The sequence below is a fragment of the Ovis aries genome, chromosome 1, assembly GCF_016772045.2.
Source record: "Ovis aries strain OAR_USU_Benz2616 breed Rambouillet chromosome 1, ARS-UI_Ramb_v3.0, whole genome shotgun sequence".
NCBI lineage: Eukaryota > Metazoa > Chordata > Mammalia > Artiodactyla > Bovidae > Ovis > Ovis aries.
Window position 1 is genome coordinate 213,809,270 of NC_056054.1, and position 24,591 is coordinate 213,833,860.

General features: G+C 38.4%; 1 protein-coding gene across 5 annotated transcripts in view; it reads right to left on the bottom strand.

The window, feature by feature from the left end:
- Positions 1 to 24,591, bottom strand: part of NLGN1 (neuroligin 1) — a 784,978-nt gene that overhangs the window by 5,570 nt on the left and 754,817 nt on the right. For 3 of the 5 annotated variants that reach the window (XM_042234322.2, XM_060393549.1, XM_060393569.1), the window contains one exon: positions 2,037 to 2,249. In XM_042234322.2, the coding sequence (XP_042090256.1) occupies positions 2,037 to 2,249 (213 nt within the window). The remainder of the gene's footprint in view (positions 1 to 2,036; positions 2,250 to 24,591) is intronic. The other 2 variants (XM_060393563.1, XM_060393572.1) reach the window with 1 other exon arrangement.

Here is a 24,591-nt window from a genome sequence, read left to right on the forward strand (position 1 = left end):
TAAAATAAGACATCTATAAGATTCTTTCCCATTATAGGGACTTAATGATGTTAACTAAATACACCCAAAAAATACATATATCACATTTAATATAGTCTGAAATATGCCATCTAAATGGTACTGGGAAAATCCACATATTTTATCACTAGTGAGAGTACTAGTATGCATTATTGTTACAGGCCTGAGAATTGTTGCAGCTCTGGGAAGTTCCCAAACTTTAAAGTCTATGTCTGCAACGGAGATAAAATTAGCCTGATGATTCCAAGACCCCTTCTGAGCATCTCCTGGTCAATTTAGGCAGCTTTGTTACTAGAAGTAAGCTTAGAACTAGATCACACATAAGTACATTTATCTAGCCAGGCATGGATAGATTTCCTTGAAGAGTGTGTGTGATGGAATGCTATGTTTTCACCTGTTTACACAGCCAGTTGCCACTGTTTACCACATTGATTGATTGATGAATAGCAACACTATCTGATGAAGTAATTGATTCATCTCTTTAGAAAATGCTAGTTTTATACTGGCTGAAATACATGGCTGTGATACCCATGTTCACTTTACATTTAGAAAAAAAAATTAGAAAAAAATCAGTGCAAATACCCTTTGAGACCAAAGGACCCTAAGAAGTCTGAAAAGATTGGCTAACGTTATCCTAGATGAGTACTGGCATTAGTATAGTCTTCAAGCTAGAACATTCTAATCTGTTCAATTAAGGAAAAAAACAACAAACTTTATTATTTCAAAATAAGTCATTTCACTGAAGACCAAAATCTCTATACTTTGGAAGAGTTCTCATACATGTGTCATTTTGTTATCTCAAATCAGAACTCTACTGATACAAGTGAGATATTACATAAAGTATGTCTACAAATTAAGTCAATAATAATATATGATCCTCCAAATATATAAACTCATTTAATGACTGTTATTCTGAAATTTGACATTAATGTGTCTTTGATGCCAAAAACAAATATTCTGTGTCTGGTGCTCATATCCTAAAACTTAGTCTTACAAACTGACGAGCTTCATGATTTAAAACTGACAGTGTATACTTTCTTAATATCTATAAACTGACAATGGAAAAGCAGAAAACATAAGATGGTCTATGTTGATATGTATCCTATCTTTTCCTATCTATTCTGTATGTATAATGGACAGAAAATATTCACTTTACAAACTTCTCCAACAAAACACCACTGTTCTTGCGGATATTTCAAATTAATAATGCTATAAGAATGGGTGACTAAACTCATGGTAAAATGGGAGTTCATAAAGACCAGCATGATAAGCCTTGCACAGGCATTTTGGAAAAAAGATGTCAAGGCCAGAAAATGGAGACAAAAACAATATCTCATGGATTTAACCAGCCTCAGTGCTCCAGGCTGCTTTGACAGGCTTCAGGGGGGAAAAATAACATTTTTGGAGTTGAAAATAGAAAAAGAACAAAATCAAACATATTTTTCTTTTTAATCAAAAGCTCTACTAGTGACCTTAATGCTTTGACAATTTTGGATCATGCATGCAAGATAATCAAACGTCTGTCCTCTACTCAGACAAGTGAAAATGACGTTTTCAGACGAACTAGCTTACAACTGCTTCCTTATTATCTTCATACTAGTAAAGGGTTAAAAAAGTTTACCATCTAGAAAATGGATTATATACAAGCCTTGCATTAAATGATAATTTTTTTAAAAATCCATGTCTTTGATTTTGATTACTGAATCAACATAACAGAAATGTGAACATCTTTGATTTTCCCCAAAATCACCCTTTGGAGGAGAGAAACGTTACTGTAATGCTAATTATTCTGAAATGTGCTTATAAGGGCATCCATACCAAGCTCCACAGGAAACAAAGAAAAGAGTTTGACAAAAATTTAAACATGCATAGAGAAGCTGAAGAAACAAAGTTTGAAACAGTTATTGAGTTCACTCTAACATTTAGTTTAAACAGAAATATATACAGAGCATCACATACTACTGATGGTGGTGGCATGCAGACACCAAAATTGTCAAAATTTGCAACCTGCATAATACCTTTGGTTGAATTGCTCCAACGGTTACCTTCAGAATAATGGGATAAAGTCAGCAGATTGACACATGAACCCCCAGCGCCAGATCCAAAAACAGTGATTCTTAAGGGGTCACCACCAAAGAATCCAATATTCTCACTAGTCCATCTTAAAGCCTGTATGAGATCAAGGAGTCCATAGTTTCCTTTTGCAGCCTGATCCCCTGTGCTCAAGAAACCTGGAAAATAGAAATCAAAAGACATCAAAGAACACCCTTTTGAGTTGACATGAGTCAAACAGATATAAAATTTAAATAAAATTGAAACCTGTTTTCATCAAGATGAGTAAAACCCAAGTTCTTTAGGGAAAAATGACTTTCCACCAGAATAAACTAATTTACTTTAGGAAGAATAGCAGAGACTAAAATCTGAAAAATGATATTTATCTTCCCCAAATGTTTCCCAAGCTATCCAGGTAACAGGTAACAGGTAGCAGGTAAAGAGAGAATGAAAACATTGTGAAAGACCTCAAGAGAGACATTCTAAGGGCTGACTTACTTGGTGGAGATATTTGAGATAGTATCATGGAGTGTGGAGAAAGCAACGGCACCCCACTCCAGTACTTTTGCCTTGCAAATCCCATGGATGGAGGAGCCTGGTAGGTTGCAGTCCATGGGGTCGCTAAGAGTTGGACACGACTGAGCGACTTCACTTTCACTTTTAACTTGCATGCATTGGAGAAGGAAATGGCAACCCACTCCAGTGTTCTTGCCTGGAGAATCCCAGGGACTGGGGAGCCTGGTGGGCTGCTGTTTCTGGGGTTGCACAGAGCCAGAAACGACTGAAGCGACTTAGCAGCAGCAGCAGTAGCAGTAGCAGCATCATGGGGTGTATGAGGGTGTGTTTTTGCATAAAAACTGTCAGTCCTCAAGTTTCTCGTGGTCTAATATGGTTGGAATTTCAGGTATGTGTGGTAGACTGGCAGGATATGAGGACACAGAACAGGGGTATTTTTCTAAGACTTGTGCATAAAATTATATGCAACTCTTTGTATGTATAGGTATATGCACATATTTATTGATGATGTGCCATGGTTAAGAATCACTGTAGCTGATATACTTTGAGATTACATTTTAGAATGCCCCAAATGATAAACTGAGATAATATAAGAAGTTAGAAAACAATATAGAACATTTGAAGATTCTTGAAGAGTTGAGATTCATATTTCTCCAACGTTCAAAGCTCCATTTCATAGTGAAGAGGAATATATGTTGATTAATAGAGAGAATGAGGGTGGGGAGAGGTTACAAAGATCTAAACTGACAGAGTAGAAAAGGCAATTTGAAAAAAGGAGATGGATAGTGTAAAACTGACAAACAGAAACCTCAATTAAAATAGCGCCGGGAAGTTAGAAAGGGGAGCTGTCATGCACTGTGACAATAGCAGAGCCCAACAGAAGAAAAGCTTTCCTTGCCTGGCAAGAGCTCAGCCAGAGAGACTCTTACAACTCAGTCCCTGAAAAGCCTCTATACTTCAAACTCTTCAAAGTCCTCCAACAGACTCTTTGTTTACTATATGCTCCCACCTTCCTTTTCCCTTCTTAAAAAAAGTCCTTCTCTCTTTGCTGTGGGGGGACTGGCATGTGGCTCGCCACAGTTGTAGACCCCAAACTGCAATTCTTTGTTGACCCCAAGCAAACCCATTTCTACTGGAGAAATTGCTGGCAGTCTATTTAAGTCAACATTTTGGTGGCCTGCGTGGAGATCCAGAGAAGATCCCTGATGATTTCCAGGTTAGTGATGGTAGACAAGTGTGATGCTCACATTGAACCCATTGCTGCTCACTGCTTTTCTTGTCAGCCCTGGGATTTAAGAGTTAGTCTTTCTTCTAGTTGTAAGCTTCTGCCCTATTTGCATTTTGAAGCCCTCCAGTCTTTACTGGGGATCTGTTTTAAGACTATGTCTTTTCTGGCTACCTGGAGAAGGAAATCACAATCTACTCCACTACTATTGCCTGGAAAATGCCATGGACAAAGGAGCCTGATAGGCTACAGTCCATGGGGTCGCAAAGAGTCAGACACGACTGAGAGAATTCACTTCACTTCTTTTCTGGCTAAGACTTTGTTCTGTATGTGTGCGAGTACTTATTTGGCATCTGCCTGATTTTTGAAATTGGCCTTCATGAATTGGAACTGTGCCCATCTTCGGCAGGATTCCTTCTGGAACAGGGGGTGGGGGCTGTTCCTCCTGGAATTGGCTAGCCTTTGGTTCATTCCACTGGGATCAGGGGCTGCTTCATTATAACTGTGTGGGTTCAGCCTTTGACTCAATTCCTTTTGGAAGAGGGGCTATTTTATTGGCACTGTGCTATTAAGCCTTTGGCCTGATTCCCTTTGAATTGGGCTGTTATATTAGAGCTGTACTGAGCAGACCTTCAGAACTAGAGTGTTCCTTCTGAACTGGCTGGTATTAGACCTGCAGGCTGTTTGAGCTATTTGAGTTGCTTGAGATGTTTATGCTATTTGAAAATTATCCTTTTACTCTAGGTAGAAATCTTTGAGAAATGGGATCCCTACTATCTAAAGTTTTGAGCATGCCCATTTACAGGGAGTCTGGCCAATTTTATATTTAAAAACTATAGTCTTTCCTCAGGCATATTTCTAACCAAATGGACCAACCTAACTAAAGGTAATTTAGAGTATCACTAGCCATTACGGGGAATTTTTTAAATCCCCAAACTCATTTTTCTTAAAACCAAACTGGATAATAATCCAACATTTTCAGAAACTTAATGTAATACTTATTTTAATTGGTATTCTCAGGTTTCCAAATGTTATCAGGAGCTTAAATTTGCTTCTTTGCAAAATAAGATGTTTAAGATGAATTGAGGCAGAAAAAAAAGAAAAAGAAAAAACAAAGAAAGATTCAGTTCAGTTCAGTCGCTCAATTGCGTCCAACTTTTTGTGACCCCATGAACCACTGCATGCCAGGCCTCCCTGTCCATCATCAATTCCCAGAGTCCACCCAAACCCATGTCCATTGAGTCGGTGATGCCATCCAACCATCTCATCCTCTGTCATCCCCTTCTCCTCCTGCCCTCAATCTTTTCCAGGATCAGGGTCTTTTCCAATGAGTCAGCTCTTCGCATCAGGTGGCCAAATTATTGGAGTTTCAGCTTCAACATTAGTCCTTCCAATGCTTCTAAAACCTCATGCTCCTTCCCTGCCTTCTTTGTCTCAGGACCTGCCTCTGGTGCCATATTCCTCTTCCCTCTATGTCACCTGGCGGAGGTGGTGGTTTAGTTGCACTAAGTTGTGGCCAACTCTTGCAATCCCATGAACTGTAGCCTGACAGGATCCTCTGTCCGTGGAATTTTCTCAGGCAAGAATACTAGAGGGGGTTGCCATTTCCTCCTCCAGGGTATCTTCCTGACCCAGGGATTGAACCTGGGTCTCCTGCATTGCAGCCAAATTCTTTACCGCTGAGCCTCCAGGGAAGATCTTACATCACCTACACCTTCTTTATATGCTAAATCCCCCCACACTAATTCTCTTGCCAAACTTCCCTTTTCCTTGAAACCATAGTCAAAGATTTTCCCAAAGTAACAAAAAATCCTCACAGAATTACTAAGGAATTTAATATAGTCATTCAGACTTATCTACTTGGTTTATCTGACTTATATCAGCTAGTTCATAAGTTTGTTGGTGAAGGCCAGACCCACTACTGGATGAAAACTGCTAATTGAGAATATCCTGAAAAGTTTCTAGAATTACAACTGAAAGAGCAGCCTGCTACTTTACTATCTAATCAGGCTCAAGCAATCACTGGTGACTCATCAGGCAATTCCTAGGGATTTACCTAAGTCTGTTGATTGGACAAAATTCAGGCTTGCACACAAAAATCTGATGAAACTGGTCATAACTATTAAAATCAACTTCAGATTATTTTTAGAGAAAATTCTTTTCTTCTTTCAGATGTTGATTCTATCCTGGTAACTTTAAACTCTATATTTATGAATGGGCTAAACTGAGAGCTTTTCTTCCAGTAAAAAGAATCAGGATGGAATGGAAAACCACATCCACTCCTGATTTAGTTAATCTGACAAGCCAGCTTTCTCTCACTCTAAAGGAGTCACCTAAAAGGAAAAACATCAACATTCTTAATCTTCAGCTACAGCAAATGAAGATCCCTAAGCAAAACCTGTCTTTCCTGATGGCTCAGAGTAAAGAATCAGCCTGCAATGCAGGAGACATGGATTTGATCCCTGGGTCGGAAAGATCCTCTGGAGAAGGAAATGGCAAACCACTCCAATATTCTTGCCTGGGAAGGCCCATGGACAGTGGAGCCTGGAGGGCTACTACAGTCCATGGGGTCGCAAAAGAGTTGGATACGACTTACAACAACAAACAAAACCCAAACCACCCTGGTTTCTTCTATTATTGAAAAGAGCCAGGAAATTGAAAAAGAGATTGTTACAAATTTAGGTGCTGTAGGCACCTTCAGTTTTCCAACCTGCCTTTCTATGTTCCTTTCACTTCTCAATGACAGGGCTCCAAAGGACCACAGGGGCTCTTCCCAACCCTCCCTCTTGATCGGCTTGGAGAAATATTACTCCAGATTGGGGACGAATCTCTTCCAGTCCTAAGTCACACTCTCCATGTTCAAACACACTCCTGTAAAGCAGCTCTGCTTTGGAATACTAAAAAGTTCAACTAGTGGGGTTGAACCTCAAGAGGTTCCTGTCTCTGAATCTATTGCCTTTGTTTAGGCCCTTTGAAAGATACACATCATATGAGGTCAAGACTTCTTAGAGAAGAATCATGCCAGAATTGCTCTCTCCCAAAAGGTGAAGACAATTCCAGAACTTTACAGCAATCATCAAAGTAACCTACCAGTGGAATTTAATTACCCTTTGACATATTTTATTCATTCTGTCTCTGATGATACTAGGGCTGATTCTGGAAACACTGATCTTTGGCCCTATTACATCAGTTACCATCTTCCTTATGGGTAAATCATTAACTGATGTTGGTAATTACACATTACATCTCTTATCAAGATTCAGATGGGAACTTCCCTGCTGGTCCAGTGGTTGAGAATCTGCCCACCAATGCAGGGGATATGGGTTGGATCCATTCCTGGACCAGAAAGATCCAACATGCTGTGGAGCAACTAAGTACATGTGCCATAACTACTGAGCCAGGTGTTCTAGAGCCCAGGCTCTGCAGCAAGAGAAGCTCCAGCGATCCACAACTAGAGAAAGCCAGTGCGCAGCAACTAAGACCCAGCACAGCCAAAAATAAATTAAAAAAAAAAAAGTTCAAATAGATCCCTCAAAATCTTTCCCCAGAATTAATCAATACTTTACCGTAAAGAAGGCATGAAGCCCATAATAGAAGATTACAAGGCTCAAGGCCTCATTGTCCCTTGTACTAGTCCCTGTAACACTACCATTTCACTGATGAGAAAACCTAAAAGCCAAAGGTGAAAGTCTGTCCAGGACCTCTGAGCAATAAACAAATTGTTATGCCTTGACACCCTGTTATTCTTAACCTTTATGCTCTGCTGATATCCACTGCTTCTGGAAGGGAATCCTTTACAGTAATTGATTATGTGGCACATTCTTTAGTATTCCAGTTGTTGAAGGTAGCCAATAACTCTTTGCTTTCACTTAGGAAGAAAAACAATTCACCTAGCCAGTAAAATAATGTCTGATGGTTTTGCTGAGAGTTTTTATTATTATCAATCCTGACGGATGACCTGGATGACAGAAAGTTCCTCAGAGGTTCTACTTTGGTGCAATATGTGGAGATTTGTTTCCTTGCTTTCTTCAACCCTTTTTACAAGAAGGGAACCACCACTTGCTAAGACTTTCAGCCTTAAAGGGACATGAGGTCTCCAAGGGAAAACTGCAGTTTGTTCAAACCTGGGCTCGATATTAAGGGCATCTGATGTTATTAATAGAACAAGGGCTTTACCTAGATCCAGATAGATTTCATGGTGTCTTAAATTTCCTTAAACCCAAAACTAAGCACCGACTCTGAAGTTTCCTTAAGCAAGTCAGTTCAGTTAAGTTCAGTCACTCAGTCGTGTCCCATTCTTTGCAACCCCATGGACTGCAGCATGCCAGGCCTCCCTGTCCATCACCAACTCCTGGAGTTAAGCTAGTCAGTTACTGCCAAAAATGGATTCCAAAATTTCTCTCTTATGGCCAAATTTCTATATGTTTTTCTCAACAATAACAAAAACAACCTTGACCCAATTTTATGGGAAGAACTGGATGATGACATAGCCTTTGAGGCCTTAAAGAAGAGTTTGATGAACTTACCTGACCCTTGGATATCCTAATGACCAGATTCTCTTTTTCTTTTTTTTATATATATAAAAAGGAAATGAATGTCCTGGATGTACTCGCTCGTAAACACAGGGACCACCACTGACCCATGCATGCAGTAGCCAGCAAATCACCCCCTGGCACAGGGATATCCCCCTTCGCTTAGAGCCACTATGACTACTGCCCTTCTGATTAAGGCCACTGAGAAAATTGCTATCCCCTTTCACTATTTTTGTATACCACAGAGTAGAAGCCTTCCTAAACTGTCATCACACTCAACATTTCTTTGTCAGCCACCTCATGTCTTATGAAGTTCTTTTGTTAACTGCTCCTCACATGAATCTTCTATGTTGTAACAACCTTAACCTTGCTACTCTTCTCCCCTCTGTCTCTGATGAGGTCCCTCACAACTGCTTAATGCTGATGTACCACCTCCTGACTCCTCCTGATGATCTACAGAAAATTCTTTTGGGTAACATTTACTTCTCACGGTTCACTGATGGTTCGTATTTAAAAGGTAACAACAGGAAATATTGTGCTGGGTTTGCTACTTCAACTCCTTTTGATAGTGTTGAGACAGCACCTTTACTTATGGCTATTTCAGCCCAACACACTGAATTATACTCTCTTACAGTGGCTTGTACTTTAGCCAAGGGCAAAACTGCTAATATTTATACTAATAGGAGACATGGTTTCAGAGTACCTCACAATTTTGGAATTTTGTGAAAGCAGTGTGGCTTCCTTACTTTCAGCATAAATAAAAGTGAACCCTATGTTCAGGAACTATTGAATACAATGTTTTTATCTGCTGTTTTAGTATTAAGATTCTGGGGCATTATAAATTTGACTCTCTTGAAGCTAAGGGAAATCACCTTGCTGACCTTTCCACAAAGAAATGCTATCTCTGAAGGAACCACTAGATAAACTTTAATAACATGTATACATAAGAAAGACTCGGGAAGACTTTGCCAAAATGGTTGAAGCCTTCACCTTAAATGCCATTTCAGCTAAAGGCAAAAGAGGATGCTGGTTTGGGACTTCAAAGGGAATGAAGGAGATTCACGTGAAGATGGGCCAGGCAGAATGGAGATGCAGATGTAGAAAATGGACTTGTGCACACAGTGGGGGAGAGAGAGAGTGGGATGAGGAGAGGAAGTAGCATCAGCATATCTACACTCTCAAGCATGAGATGGATAGCTGGTGAGAAGTTGCTGTATAGCACATGGAGCCCAGGGTGGCGCTCTGTGATGACCTAGAGGGATGGGATGGGGGGTGGCTTGGGAGGCTTGGGAGGGAGGGAAGGAGGAAGAGGATGCATGTAAAATCATGGCTGATTTGTATTGCTGTATGGCAGAAAACAGCAAAACATTGTAAAAACTAAAAATAAAAAAATTAAATTAAATTTTAAAAATATGTACCAGGCAGAGACATGGGACACAGAGCTGACTTTAATTTATATGAATTGCTAAACTCTCCCTACCACATTGAGCCCATATTCTTCATAGCTATCCCTGGGGACAGTTCACTTCCTATTATGGGCCCTTTTATCTAATTCTTTAGGCAGCTTTAGGGGGAAGTAAAAGGAAGACTTATTGAGTCTTCTGTTTCTTAAAAATAAACAGCCTAAAATAATCTTCATTCCAAAGACACATTTTGGGGTGACAAATTTTACTTCCCTAAAATATAAATGAAAAAGTATTTTATAAAAGATTCTATTTTATAGATTATTAGTTTATTACACGGAAAATATTTAGAGATATATAGAGATTGATTAAGTATATTAAGGGATGTATTTTCCAATTTCTGCAAGTTTATGGAACTAATTAACTTTAAAAAGTGGGTTTATTCTCTTATTGAAGACCCATTATAGAAACTTAACATAATAGTTCAATGTTTGTGATAAAAATTATTTTATTCAATTTAAAATATACCTCTAATTTACTTTTTTGGAAAACAGGAAGTCAATTACATTTGTGAAAACAAGACTGTGATAATAATTTTTTTTGACTGAATAACTCAATCCATTCTCAGAATGGATACATGAACCAGAAATTCTTTAGGGTCATTGTGGGAAACAGATGAAGTCAAATCTTCCTGGATAATTTTGAAAAACACTAAGAAATACAAATGATTAGTCTTTCTTTTCCTACAAGACCCAAATGCTAAGAAACAAAAGGACAATTCCTATCAGGGAAGTGAGTGTGTGTGTGTACAATCCTGGAAATATTAAATCATTTTTGAGATGGAAGTTTTAAAAAATAGGTTCCAAAGACACATATCTTTCTGGTTAACTCATCTTTTATTGAATCTACATAATAATTTAAGGAAAATTTCATGATATCTTCTTACATAAAAGAATATTGCAAATATGTAATGTTCATATATATGAAAGCATATTAAAATATTTAAAAAAGTGACAAGGAACTCTTTTACTTTATTTGCTATTAAGTGAATTTTGGTATAATACAGAACCATTAGTTTAAACTCCTGAAGGAATTTGTTATAAATGTTTTGATCTATAAAAATAGGCTGATGGCATGAACCCTGAAAACAACATTATGGAAGGATTACTGTGCATTAGATAGAAAGGACTCTTGAAGGACAAAGGAGATATGAGTGTGTCTGTGTTTGTGTGTGTGTGAGACAAACAGAGGTTGATTAAGAGAATAAGAATACATTCTAGGTAGTTTATTGCTTATAATTCTATATCAAAATATAGATCTAATATATTCAGATGAAAATCTGATATCTAAATATAACTTATGACACAGTGCAAAATCCAGGGTTTATATTTAATTCCTCTTGAAATAATATTGAATGAGTCCAGTTACAGTCAAATAAATCTCTACATTCACACAAAAACTGATTTACTGATAATGAGCATTCAATACATTACATGTAAAAATAAAAAGTAGTAATAAATTATCTCTACAATAACTAAATGTAGTATCTTTTCTATAATTCTAGTTTTAGTTGCATCATTTAAATCACTCAGGAAGATTGGTCAAATAGTTTTGTGTTTGTATAATACTGTAAAGCATGTCAATTATCTCCTTAACCACCTCTATATACAATTAAAAGAAATCTTATAGCATCTTAAAAAAACCTTAAAATCAATTCTCCAAAATTGCACTAAATCATAGCATAAAAAATGGAACAAATCAATGGGCCAAAAAACTAAACAGACATTTCTCCAAAGAAGATATACAGATGGCTAGCAAACACATGAAAAGATGCTCAACATCACTCATTATCAGAGAAATGAAAATCAAAACCACAATGAGGTACCATTTCACACCAATCAGAATGGCTGCTATCCAAAAGTCCACAAGCAATAAATGCTGGAGAGGGTGTGGAGAAAAGGGAACCCTCTTACACTGTCAGTGGGAATGCAAACTAGTACAGCCACTATGGAGAACAGTGTGGAGAGTCCTTAAAAAACTGGAAATAGAACTGCCTTATGACTCAGCAATCCCACTGCTGGGCATATACACTGAGGAAACCAGAATTGAAAGAAACACGTGTACCCCAATGTTCATCGCAGCACTGTTTATATTAGCCAGGACATGGAAGCAACCTAGATGTCCATCAGCAGATGAGTGGATAAGAAGGCCGTGGTACATATACACAATGGAGTATTACTCAGCCATTAAAAAGAATACATTTGAATCAGTTCTAATGAGGTGGATGAAACTGGAGCTGATTATACAGAGTGAAGTAAGCCAGAAAGAAAAACACCTATACAGTATACTAACGCATATATATGGAATTTAGAAAGATGGTAACGATAACCCTGTATGCGAGACAGCAAAAGAGACACAGATGTATAGAACAGTCTTTTGGACTCTGTGGGAGAGGGAGAGGGTGGGATGATTTGGGAGAATGGCATTGAAACATGTATAATATCATATATGAAACGAATCACCAGTCCAGGTTCGATGCAGGATATAGGATGCTTGGGGCTGGTGCATTGGGACAACCCAGAGGGATGGTATGGGGAGGGAGAAGGGAGGGGGCTTCAGGATGGGGAACACGTGTATGCCCGTGGCAGATTCATGTTGATGTATGGCAAAACCAATACAATATTGTAAAGTAATTAACCTCCAATTAAAATAAATAAATTTAAATTAAAAAAAATTTTTTTTAATGGAACAGATCACTGGGTAAAAGACTGTGTCCTAGGTACCTTAAACATATAGATATTTAAAACTGTGTGACTAATAACCTCAAACTCTCTGGCTAAAAATCCAATCAGAAATCCCAGGTGCTAACTCTCCTGATCTTCCTAGGTGCTAAGTCCAGTCAATTCTTCCTTACACTCTGTCTCTGTTTTCTACTCATGTCACTGACTTATTCTAGATACTCTTTTCTTTTTACATTCACACAATCTTTCTGACTAGTTGCTCAGCCTTGGAGCAAACAAGTTTTCCTTATATTCTGTCACCAAACTCACTTTTGAAAAATACTCTGTTTTGAGGGGAGACTGTAATATCAAAATAAAACCCTTATGTTAAGATATAATTGGTTAGTTTCTCTTTATTTTTTGAGTCAAGATTGTTTAAAATATGATGACTTAAAAATTCCTCAAATTGGATAATTTGGGGTCTGAGTAGGGGAAAAGAATACACATAGTATATTTAATTAAACATCATCTTTAGCTAGCTTCCTTGTTTTTGTGTTCTCTTGAGAGCTACTGTCCGAATTCTTCTCGGAAAATAACAAAGGATAAAGTCGAAATAATTTCTTTTTTGTGTATATCCTCCAGAAAAAAAATTGCTCTGAAATGACACTGATATCTTAATATCATATTACTCAGTGGTATTTCTAAACTTGTATATTTTGGTACATTGGCTTATTTGTTTCTTGTGAGATAATTTGCTTTTTAATGTCCCATGTTTGGGAAAAGGAAACTGTGTTACTGACCAAGGCTCTTGTTCCTGGTAGCTAAACATGAAGGAATACAATGGGAGAGCAGGTGAATGCTAAAAGATGTATGGAAAGAAAACACCTGTAGATATTTTATTTTTTGCCCCCAATTTCCCAATATTTTCAACATGCCCAAGGTCAATAGATGAGACTGATCCTTCTATATTATAATCTAATTTTAACATTTTGTGACTCCTTTGGCCAAACAGGACTAAAATATTTATTTTAATCAATTTCTTTTGAAAATAGATAGTAATGGAGAGGAAAAAGACCATGATTTGCTTAGCCCTGAATTATGTATACTATTCCCATTATAAGAATGACTCAAGGGACTTCCCTGGAGGTTGAGTGTCTTAGACTCTGTGCTCCCAATTTAGGGGGTCCAGGTTCAATCTCTCAACGGGGAACTAGATCCCACATGCCACAACTTAAAGATCTTATGTGCCACAACAAAAGATCTTGCATGCCTCAACTAAGACCTGGTGCAGCCAAATAAACAAATACATATATACATATATACATATATATATATATGTGTGTGTGTGTATATATATATGTGTGTGTGTGTGTATATATATATATATATATATATATATATATATATTTTTTTTTTTTACAGGAGGGTTCAAGATGCTGGGTAAAACATCATCCTCAACCCCAGATCCAGTGCTATGGCCTCCATTCTCCACTCCAGCCTAAGATTGTTCATGTTCACACTTCTTGGTCACTGAGTCAAGAAAAGCTTATCCAACATTCCTTGAATTAGGCTATTGTGTACTCTTGCCTGGAAAATCCCATGGACGGAGGAGCCTGGTAGGCTGCAGTCCATGGGGTCGCGAAGAGTCGGACACAACTGAGCGACTTCACTTTCACTTTTCACTTTCATGCGTTGGAGAAGGAAATGGGAACCCACTCCAGTGTTCTTGCCTGGAGAATCCCAGGGACGGGGGAGCCTGGTGGGCTGCCGCCTATGGGGTCGCACAGAGTCAGACACGACTGACGTGACTTGAAGCAGCAGCAGCGGTGCTTATGTATTTCAATCTGGAAAAGAAACCTGCTACCAAAACTGACAAAATTTCTGTTTTCTGGATAATCTTTCTCACTAAGAAGTGATAAAAGAGAAATCTCCTTTCTAAAAGGTCCACAGACAAGAAATCACACTGTTTAATTGCCTTAATTATGCAGGAATGTGGCTAGTGATTTAAATGCATAGTTTACAATGAGGGACCCACAATGGCTGCCATATAAAGAAAAGGTTTCAGGAACTACCCACTCCAGTGTTCTTTCCTGGAGAATCCCAGGGACAGAGGAGCCTGGTAGGCTGCCGTCTATGGGGTTGCACAGAGTCGGACACAACTGAAGCGACTTAGCAGCAGCAGCAGCAGCAGCAGCAGCAGCAGCAGGAATTACTACACAGTTTAGAACTATACTATATTGCTTCAGAAACAGTAAGGGCTATACAAATTTTTATAAATATCTAACTGTCTAACATAGATTTTGGTCTCTCTTATGTAGTATGTGTGTGTATATGTACTTGATAATTATAATTTATATTTACAATTTGCTCATCTTCTTAAATTTTTTCTGAGCTGAATGTTTCACTCCATCCACCCCCAATGGCCATGCTATACCTGTTTGCTGAACAGGAATTAATAAATTACAATTCTGTTACCACATGGAGACCAACCACTAAACTTTCCAAATGAAACTGTTTGTCTTTCTTTGATGGCAACAGAAGAGTGAAAATTTAGGAGCAAACCCTCTCAGCAGACAACCTCTGGGGAAAATGCTTTTAGAGGTAAAGTGGGTGGCAGTAATTTTAAAGGAATTAAAATAGGACTGTCCTGGGCAAAGCCTATGTGAAAAAAGAAAAATACTATTTTAGAATAGTTACCAAAACTGTTAACACACATTAGTTGCACATATTTACTTTGACCTGTGGGATGAAATAGCAAAAAACAAAACAAAACCCAATTTAAAACAAGTGATATTTGAGTCATTTTGACCGTCCTAAAACAAGCAGCAGCAGTCAACAGCACAGAGCTGCGATCTGAGGAGGAAGGAGGCAGGCTGTGTTCCTCAATCCCACACTAGCTGATCCCTGAGGACACAAATAATAAAAAGAGAAGGACAGGAAATAAAGCCTGGGCAATGAAGAAATCTGATAATACAACTTAATTTCACACGAATAAGGCCAGATTGTTTTATTTCTATCATCACAGACTATTTCAGAAGATACACATCGTTCTATGGTATGACTAGCAAAATCTGGTCTTTACGAAGTGCTGCTTTTACTATATTGCTCCTTATTAAAAGGTAATCTGATTGATTTAATGATTTACATTATTTTTTAATATGTTCAGTATTACAAAAACTTTTTAAAAACCAGAATTAAAAATTACTGTGTATTTCTTCACCCAAATTTCCTACAACCCAACGCCTTCCTTCCTCACTCTTCTCTCTTCTTCCTTCCTTGTCTTCTTCCACTTTTCCTTCTCTCCCTCTCAATCTCTTTCCCATCAAATCTGGAATCACAAGTGGAATTTAGTTTTTCACTTAATCTCCTCAATTTCAAACAGTTTGTTGGTCTGTCCTAGCTTTTCTCATTTTTGCATATTTAACTTATCTGCAGAGTACATCATGAGAAACACTGGGCTGGAGGAAGCATAGGCTGGAATCAAGAAATATCAATAACCTCAGGAGAGAAATATCAATAACCTCAGATATGCAGATGACACCACCCTTATGCCAGAGAGTGAAGAAGAACTAAAGAGCCTCTTGATGAAACTGAAAGAGGAAAGTGAAAAAGTTGGCTTAAAGCTCAACATTCAAAAATCTAAGATCATGGTATCCTGTCCCATCACTTCATGGCAAGTAGATAGGGAAACAGTGGAAACAGTGGCTGACCTTATTTTGGGGGGCTCCAAAATCACTGCAGATGGTGACTACAGCTTACTCCTTGGAAGGAAAGTTAAGACCAACCTAGACAGCATATTAAAAAGCTGAGACATTAGTCAACAAACGTCCATCTCATCAAGGCTATGGTTTTTCCAGTAGTCATGTATGGATGTGAGAGTTGGACTATAAAGAAAGCTGAGCACCAAAGAATTGATGCTTTTGAACTGTGGTGTTGCAGAAGACTCTTGAGAGTCCCTTGGACTGCAAGGAGATCCAGCCAGTCCATCCTAAAGGAGATCAGTCTTGAGTGTTCATTGGAAGGACTGATGTTGAAGTTGAAACTTCAATACTTTGGCCACCTGATGCAAAGAGCTAACTCATTGGGAAAGACCCTGATGCTGGGAAAGATTGAAGGCAGGAGGAGAAGGAGATGACAGAGGATGAGATGGTTGGATGGCATCACCAACTCCATGGAGATGAGTTTGAGTAAGCTCCAGGAGTTGGTGATGGACAGGGAGGCTTGGCCTGCTGTGGTCCATGAGGTTGCAAAGAGTCAGACACAACTGAGCAACTGAACTGAACTTGCTTTTCTTGACTTCTTTATTTTTTAAGAAATATAAGTCAGTTATGGTGTAAAATGTCCCTCAAGTAAGGTTTATATGCTATGTTTCCTCATGATTATACTTCCTCAGGTTATGAATTTTGGGCAGAAAAATCATAGATATAATGTTTTTTTTTTTTTTTATCTCAATCTAGCATAATGGGGGGCACTGGTTGATTTGAAACAAATATTAAATTCATCACATTTTATTATTAGATGGAATTGGCTGCTTTTCTTTCTCCCTGATTTGGATTCATTCATTCCTTCATTCTTAGCAGTATAGTCTCATGGCTTCTTCCTATATCCTGGGGATTATAACCTTTTACTGCTAAGTCACTTCAGTTGTGTCCGACTCTGTCCAACCAACCCCATAGATGGCAGCCCACCAGGCTCCCCCATCCCTGAGATTCTCCAGGCAAGAATACTGGAGTGGGTTGCCATTTCCTTCTCTAATACATGAAAGTAAAAGGTGAAAGTGAAGTCGCTCAGTTGTGTCCGACTCTTCGCGACCCCATGGACTGCAGCCTACCAGGCTCCTCTGTCCATGGGATTTTCCAGGTAAGAGTACTGGAGTGGGGTGCCATTGCCTTCTCCAAATCTTTTACTGCTATTATTTATTTTGATGCTTAGATGGTCCCACATTTGGCCAATGGAAGCTTCTCTATATTGCTTCCAATGTCATTTTGACATGCTTCCATAATCTTAGAGCACATTCTTATTTCTCTTTGGTGCAATAAATTGTCATTTTTTTGTGAGAAATCTCTAATAGTTGAGTTCTTTGACTTCTCTTTAGTTAAAATTTTGAATAGCCTTTTCATATATAAAGCAGTGAAAAAATTTTAGTAATTACAAAACTAAGTAAATTTACAAAGAAATTTGGTAAAGTATGTTAATTAAGGTTACATAGAATAATTACAGAGATGACAAAAAGCGTTAGCACTTTCAAAAGATAGAAACTGAGGCATCCTGAATTTTGGAATATAGGAATATCTCACTGTGTAAAAAAGTGGAAAACAATAAGGTAAAACTGCTAATCTGGAACAACACTAAATAATCTCACTAATATCACATATAGAAGTATCAACATCCCATTATACACACACACAAACACGCATGCACGCATCAAACAAAACAGGTAGCAAAAATAAATCTATAACTCTCCTTGTGTGTGCTCCATCACCCAGTCATGTCCAACTCTTTGTGACTCCATGGACTGTAGCCCACCAGGCACCTCTGTCTATGGGGATTCTCTAGGCAAGAACACTGGAGTGAGTTGTAATACCCTTCTCCAAAGGATCTTCCCAACCCAGGGATCAAACCCAGGTCTCCCACATTGCAGGGAGATTCTTAACATCTGAGCTACCAGGGAAACCCAAGAATACTGGAGTGGGTAGCCTATCCCTTCACTGGGGGAACTTCTGGAGCCAGGAATCGAACTGGGGTCTCCCTGGGCTGCAGGTCGATTCTTTCCAGCTGAGTCACCAGGGAAGCCCATAATTCTCCTTAGCTAAAAATAATTTTAATGACAAAGTTTGAGGATTATGGAAATCGCACGGTAGTTTGGAGAAGAGAAATGCTACCCACTCCAGTATTCTGGCCTAGAGAATTACCTGAACTGTATAGTCCACTGGGTTGCAAAGAGTCAGACATGACTGAGTGACTGTCACTTTCACCAAATTTTCAATTTCAACTTTGAATTACCTAGATGATACGAACAGAACAAAATAAAGGCAATGGGCAGGGCAGAGAAACAACTCCTTTTCTGAACACTTCAAATGCACTTTGAAAACTGTAAAAGATAGGAAACACGTAGACAAGATGGTTTAGCAACCAATCTCTGGGTTACCTCTATCTGAGCTCTTGCCAAAGTATATTATCACTGGTGTATCGGCCTATCTCCCTGATTAAACACAGGCCATCTTTGTGTTCCTAACACTTAATTACCATTGAATAAACATTCCATGAAATAATTAATCCATAAATAATGAATGAACTTTGTAGTAGAACTTTTACCACTCTGCTCTCTCGCCTGATGGAGTATGTAGCTAATGTGTATAGTACCTCTCAGTTGACTGTCAAAATATCCCAGGAATCAGATAATATTAATATTGTTGTTGTTCAGTCCCTAAGTTATGTTCAAGTCTTTTGCGACAGGACTGCAGTCCACCATGTTCCTCTGTCCATTGGATTTTCTAGGCAAGAACATTGGAGTGGGTTGCCATTTCCTTCTCCAGGGCATCCTCCCAACCCAGCAATCGAACCTGCATCTCTACACTATGTTTAATACATTTAGAACCGCCTTTTGTCATTTTTGAATAAAAATTTTCTTTTAAGAAAAAGCCTATAGGGTGAGATGGATCGGGAGAGCAGCACTGACGCATATCCACTACCATGTGTGAAACATATAGCTAGTGGGAAGCTGATGAATGGGAGCTCAGCTTGGTGCTCTGTGATGACCTACAGGGGTGGGATAGGAGCAGGGGGGTGGGAGGGAGGCTCAAGAGGGAGAAGATATACGTATACATGCAGTTGATTCATGTTGTACAGTAGAAACCAATACAACATTGTAAGGTAATTATCCTCTAATTAAAAACAAATTTTTTAAAAAAGAAAAATCCTAAGAACTATAATAATCTTGAATATTCCCTTTTTTAAATTTCCAAATTCACCAAAATATTACAGTCATTGTAGTTAGTGGGATCCTGGCTCTGATTCCATTACTCTCACCCACTGATTCTTCTCTGCAGAGGACCACTGTTTTTTGGCTTGTTTAAATGGTCAACTTCTACTCAGTCTCCAAGCCTCAGCTCAAATATTGTTGTTGGGAGAACTTCAGATACAATTAGCCCATCTTCCTTTCAATGCCCAGTTTACTCTGAACATTCCTTTGTAGGTATGTCGTAACACTGGACTGTAATCATTTGTTTGATCCTATCCCCAGACGGGGCTCAGTACCGTACATTCAGCAGATATGCAAGAAATGTTTGTGAAGTTAAAGATGCCTATTTCTAAGCACTTCTAATTCCAGAAAAAATCAGTTAAAAATATATATGACAAGAGAGAATTAATGATTTTTTTAACGCAAGTCAAATTAGGTATGTAGTTGGAGTATCCTGGTTTACAAATACCAGAAAAATCTAGCACCATTCTTGATGCTACTGAGGAAAAACAGCCACTGAGGAAAAACTGAACATCCATGAGATAAACCTTGTGAAGGCAGTATGTTAACTTTCCTCTAACACAAGGTGGCTCAGACAGTAAAGCGTCTGTCTACAATGTGGGAGACCCGGGTTCGATCCCTGGGTTGGGAAGATCCTCTGGAGAAGGAAATGGCAATTCACTCCAGTACTATTGCCTGGAAAATCCCATGGACAGGGGAGCCTGGAAGGCTACAGTCCATGGGGTCGCCAAGAGTTGACACGACTGAGCGATTTCACTTTATAGACATTATAGTTAGATTCAAAGGCAGAAACCAAGCATGGGTAACTATTCTACAGCAAATGGTCTAAAAATAAGTTGAAAGAGAAACGTCTCAGGTTAAAAATAGTGAAAGCTACAATACAAAGAAAACCACACCAAGTTACTTCCCAATACTCAAACCTCTAATTAAGCTTGAGTGATAATCCAAATTTCCCAAATTTTAAATCATATATTTTGTAAACCTAACTTTTCTTAGTTTCAATTAGTGGTTCTTCAAAGAAGCTTGTGAACTCTAGATTAGGGTCATATGGCATGCTGTTTAGAGTGGCTGTTAAGTGTACATAAAGACAGTAGAACAGGGACCCAGAATATCCTAATTCCAGAGTCCAAAGTAGCATCACCAGCAACTGGCCTCAGGTGATCTCATTTATTGACGCCAAAAGGACATGTGATAAGTCTTGATTAGCTGTTAACCATAAATCCACCTAATACTGAAAACTGGAATAATTCTTTGCTTTTGGATTCTACTGAAGCCTAAGTGACATGGTGATATTGGTTCTTCCAATCCATCAGAAATACTGCCTGAAGCCTCAAATCTATTGCTGCATTAACCAGTGAAGGCTCATCGTGGAGGAAATTCTATATGTAACTTGGCCTTCAGTTAAAGAAATTCTTCAAAAGTTTTTGTAGCCCAGCAATTCCTATAGTAGCTAATATGGATCTTCAGCTCAGAGGGTCATGGGATGCTGTTCAATAGCAAAGGAAATATTGAAACAAATAGAAGGTCAATTTAGAAGAAGCAGTGATCTGAATCTCCCCCAGGGTGCCCTCGCATTAAGCTTGGATTTGTAATTGAAAATAAATCTTTCATGTCTGGGTGACAAGTCCGAGGTCCTGTCCTGGGTGCAGTTTTCATGAAGTATTATATTTTCCAACTTGAAGTCACTGTCCTTTTCAGCTGCTTTTGACCTGCCATGCCACAGTAGGCTGTAGGCTGCCAAGTGATTAGCTATTCAGGAAAAAAGTGAAACTAATCTCTGTATTAATATACATGAAGTGAAATGAGAAAGGATCAGAGACTTGGAGGCACAGAGACTGATGTAACAAGCTGTGCAGCGAGGCAGACTCCCCCAGACCTGTTAGGAGAACCAAATCCCAGAGAGGAAGGGTGACATTTGGCAGAGGTGCTGGAAGAGACAGTTGCTGCGGGTTGAAGTGACAACTTGATTTTCTTGCACTTTAATGTAAAGAGTTAGTCCTTTTTCAGAATGAAAAGAGCATTCTGTTATTATGCCACTTAGCGAAAGGCATGCAAGTGGAGAACTCAATTTTTTTTTTTTTCTTTTGCTTTGAGGATGGGAAGGGAGTTATATTGAAGAGATGTATGACTTAAAAAAAGTTGCTAAGTTAGTAAGTTACAAAGCATTTCTGTATCAATTTGGAGTTTTCTGAGGAACATATATATATCATCTATCTTCCAGTAGAAATACCTTCTTTCTCTTAGAGAATCAGATAATCGTGGAGATGTATTCATATCACAAATATGAATCTTTTCATGAAAATTAGTTCATTGAATCAGCATTCAATGGGCACCTACTTTTTGCCAGGCACTCTGCAAGATCCCCTGGAGAAGGAAATGGCAACCCTCTCCAGTATTCTTGCCTGGAGAATTCCATGGACAGAGGAGCCTGGTGGGCTACAGTCCATAGTGTCACAAAGAATTAGACATGACTGAAGCAACTTAGTACGTACGCACTGCTAATTATGCAATGTACAAAGTCTAGTCAGACATGTCTCCTGTTATTCAGAAAGTTAATTTTATCCAAATGTTTCCTGAATGTATTTCTTGGTCTTCCTGCAGTCTCACCATGGAGAGAGTATATGAAAAAGATTCTTAGGAATCTACCTACTGAATCAGAATGTCTGGACAAGGGGTCCAGAATGCCTGTGGGTGGAATATGCACTTTCAGCAAGTTCCCAGATGAGTTCCATGTGCACTAAAACTTGAGAATTCTGATGTCCTAAAGGAAAAGAGTGCAAGAATTTCCTACCCAAAATATTAGGGCTGGAAGTAGCTTTAGTAACTAATGTCATCGCGTAATTGTATGCATGAGAAACTAGTATCAGAGACTGAACATAAATTGCCTGACGTCACACAGCTGTTCAGGTGTCCAGTTTTCCTATCTTCTAAGCCCTATGCTTGCAAAAGGTAGCTACATTGTCCATGTTCACTCTTCTTTTTGTGCTGCTAACCAACAATTCCCATGTAATAGTGTTTTGGGTTATAGGATTATGATGGCGAAAATTAGCTATATGAAATTATTTACCCTTCCGACCTCTTTTCCAGACTACTTTATATTTGCCCTTAACTATTCTAGAAAAACAGGGGTATTTATTCATGTAAAAAATCAATTCTCCCACAAAAAATGAATATATGAAGTCTATTCTATGTACCTTTATTAACTTTTCTTGCAGTGAAAAATGCTTATTATTATCTATAAATTATCCTTATATTTCCAAAGGAAAGGGAAAACTGAATTTTAAATGCAGGGAAATCAAATCTTTAATCTTACTTTTAAAGTTCTAGCTACCTTGGAAAGAAAATTCTCTTGTCAACTCATTTTTTATTATTCTTTTTGGTAGGAAATTCTTTTCAGAATTGAAATACCTATATAGTGCAAGCTAGTTTCTTTTTGTTCCATACTCAGAGAAGATAGAAAACATCTGGCAGCTTCTTCTGGCAGGATATTCAAGAAAAATCTTTATACTCTCAGGCAAAATAATCCAGCTTTTTTCCCTGCCTCCATTGTATGAATCTATTTCCCATCTCTTATATAAATGGATAAATGCATAATATAGATGAATATTTGTTGGTCAGAGCCAAGTTATAGTAGTTTAATTTGCAATTTATTTGAATAAAGTTAATTATAGCAAAAGCAATGTTATTCTACAGAAAATAACGTGCTCTTTAGGCTTTTCACCTATTATCCATGCCAAGAGAAAAATCATTATGCAGCATGCTAAGAATTTTTTTGATCTCTAAGAGGAAAGGCCGCTTGCATATTGCATTTGACCAGCTCTACCTCTGTGAGGTAAAGTTACTCATTAACAGAGCCACCTGAATGAGGATATTGTTGCAGCACAAAGGAGTCAGCCTGTAGAGGGAGCCTTTTTCTAATTCACACAGAGGTGCATTCTGTGTTTTGCAGAATTCAGGGTAGCTGACCCAAGGGGTACCCAACACGCTTCCTCCAATCATTCAGGATTATATTTGTGTATAAACAGGCTTAGACTCTTTCCCCATCTCACTATTCTTACAAAGAAAATAAATAATAAATTATACCCTGCAATTAAATGCACATTATTTGTAAAGCTTTCATTAGTTCTTAATCATTTCTGTAAATATCTTAGAATTATAAAAATAGCAGTTTTGTATTTTATACTTGACTGCCTTTTGTTTCTTAACATTGAAATTGGAATATTGCTAGCACCAAAGAGGAAAAATTCTACCAAGGCACACATGAGGGGCTGACTCAACAAAAGCAGTCGGCTCCAGTTATAGGTACAAGTTTGGCAATGGAGCAAACCTTAATTTCCTACTAAACTGAGTTGGTATGGTCATACTGTACCCAGTGGTAAAACAAAAAATTCTCTTTCCTTATTAAAAACAGCATGTCAGGTTCTGCCCAGAGAAACTTCACTCAGAGGAACAAGTATGGCTCAGAGGGTAAGAAAGGGTGATCAATATTTGATTATATAGATCCTAGGTCACAGCTGCTCCTTTCCTGAGCTGGGCCACAGCTCCTCTTAATTATTTGCGATCAGAAGTAAAGAATGTTAATTTCTCAAACTCAGCTTTCAGGCCCAGCACCTAGTCTGCTCCACTAGTATGACCTCCTTCTCCTCTTTTTTTCAGCCTCTGTTTCAGCCAGGTCATGCTTCTATTCATTTTTTCCCCAGACTCTTTCTCCAGGCTTTCAGTTATGTCAGTGTCCTTCTACTTGTGTTTTCTTTACCATCTGAAATTTTCTCTACATTAGATTCTCACTCCTCGAGGTGCCATTTTTTTCTTTTACAGCTCTTTACCCTGGACACAAATAAACACCTTAGTTTACACCAAATAAAATTAAAATATTTTAATATATATTATAATAAATTACATACATATGATCATTCCAGAATATGGACTAATTACATGGATTTTAGTAATACCTATTCTATATGCTTCCCAGGTAGCTCAGTGGTTAAGAATCCACCTGCAATGCAGGAGACACCAGTTCAATCCCTGGGTCAGGAATATCTCCTGGAGAAGGACATGGCGACCCACTCCAGTATTCTTGCCTGGAAAATCCCATGGGCAGAGGAGCCTTAATGGGCTACAGTCCATGGCGTTGCAAAAGAGT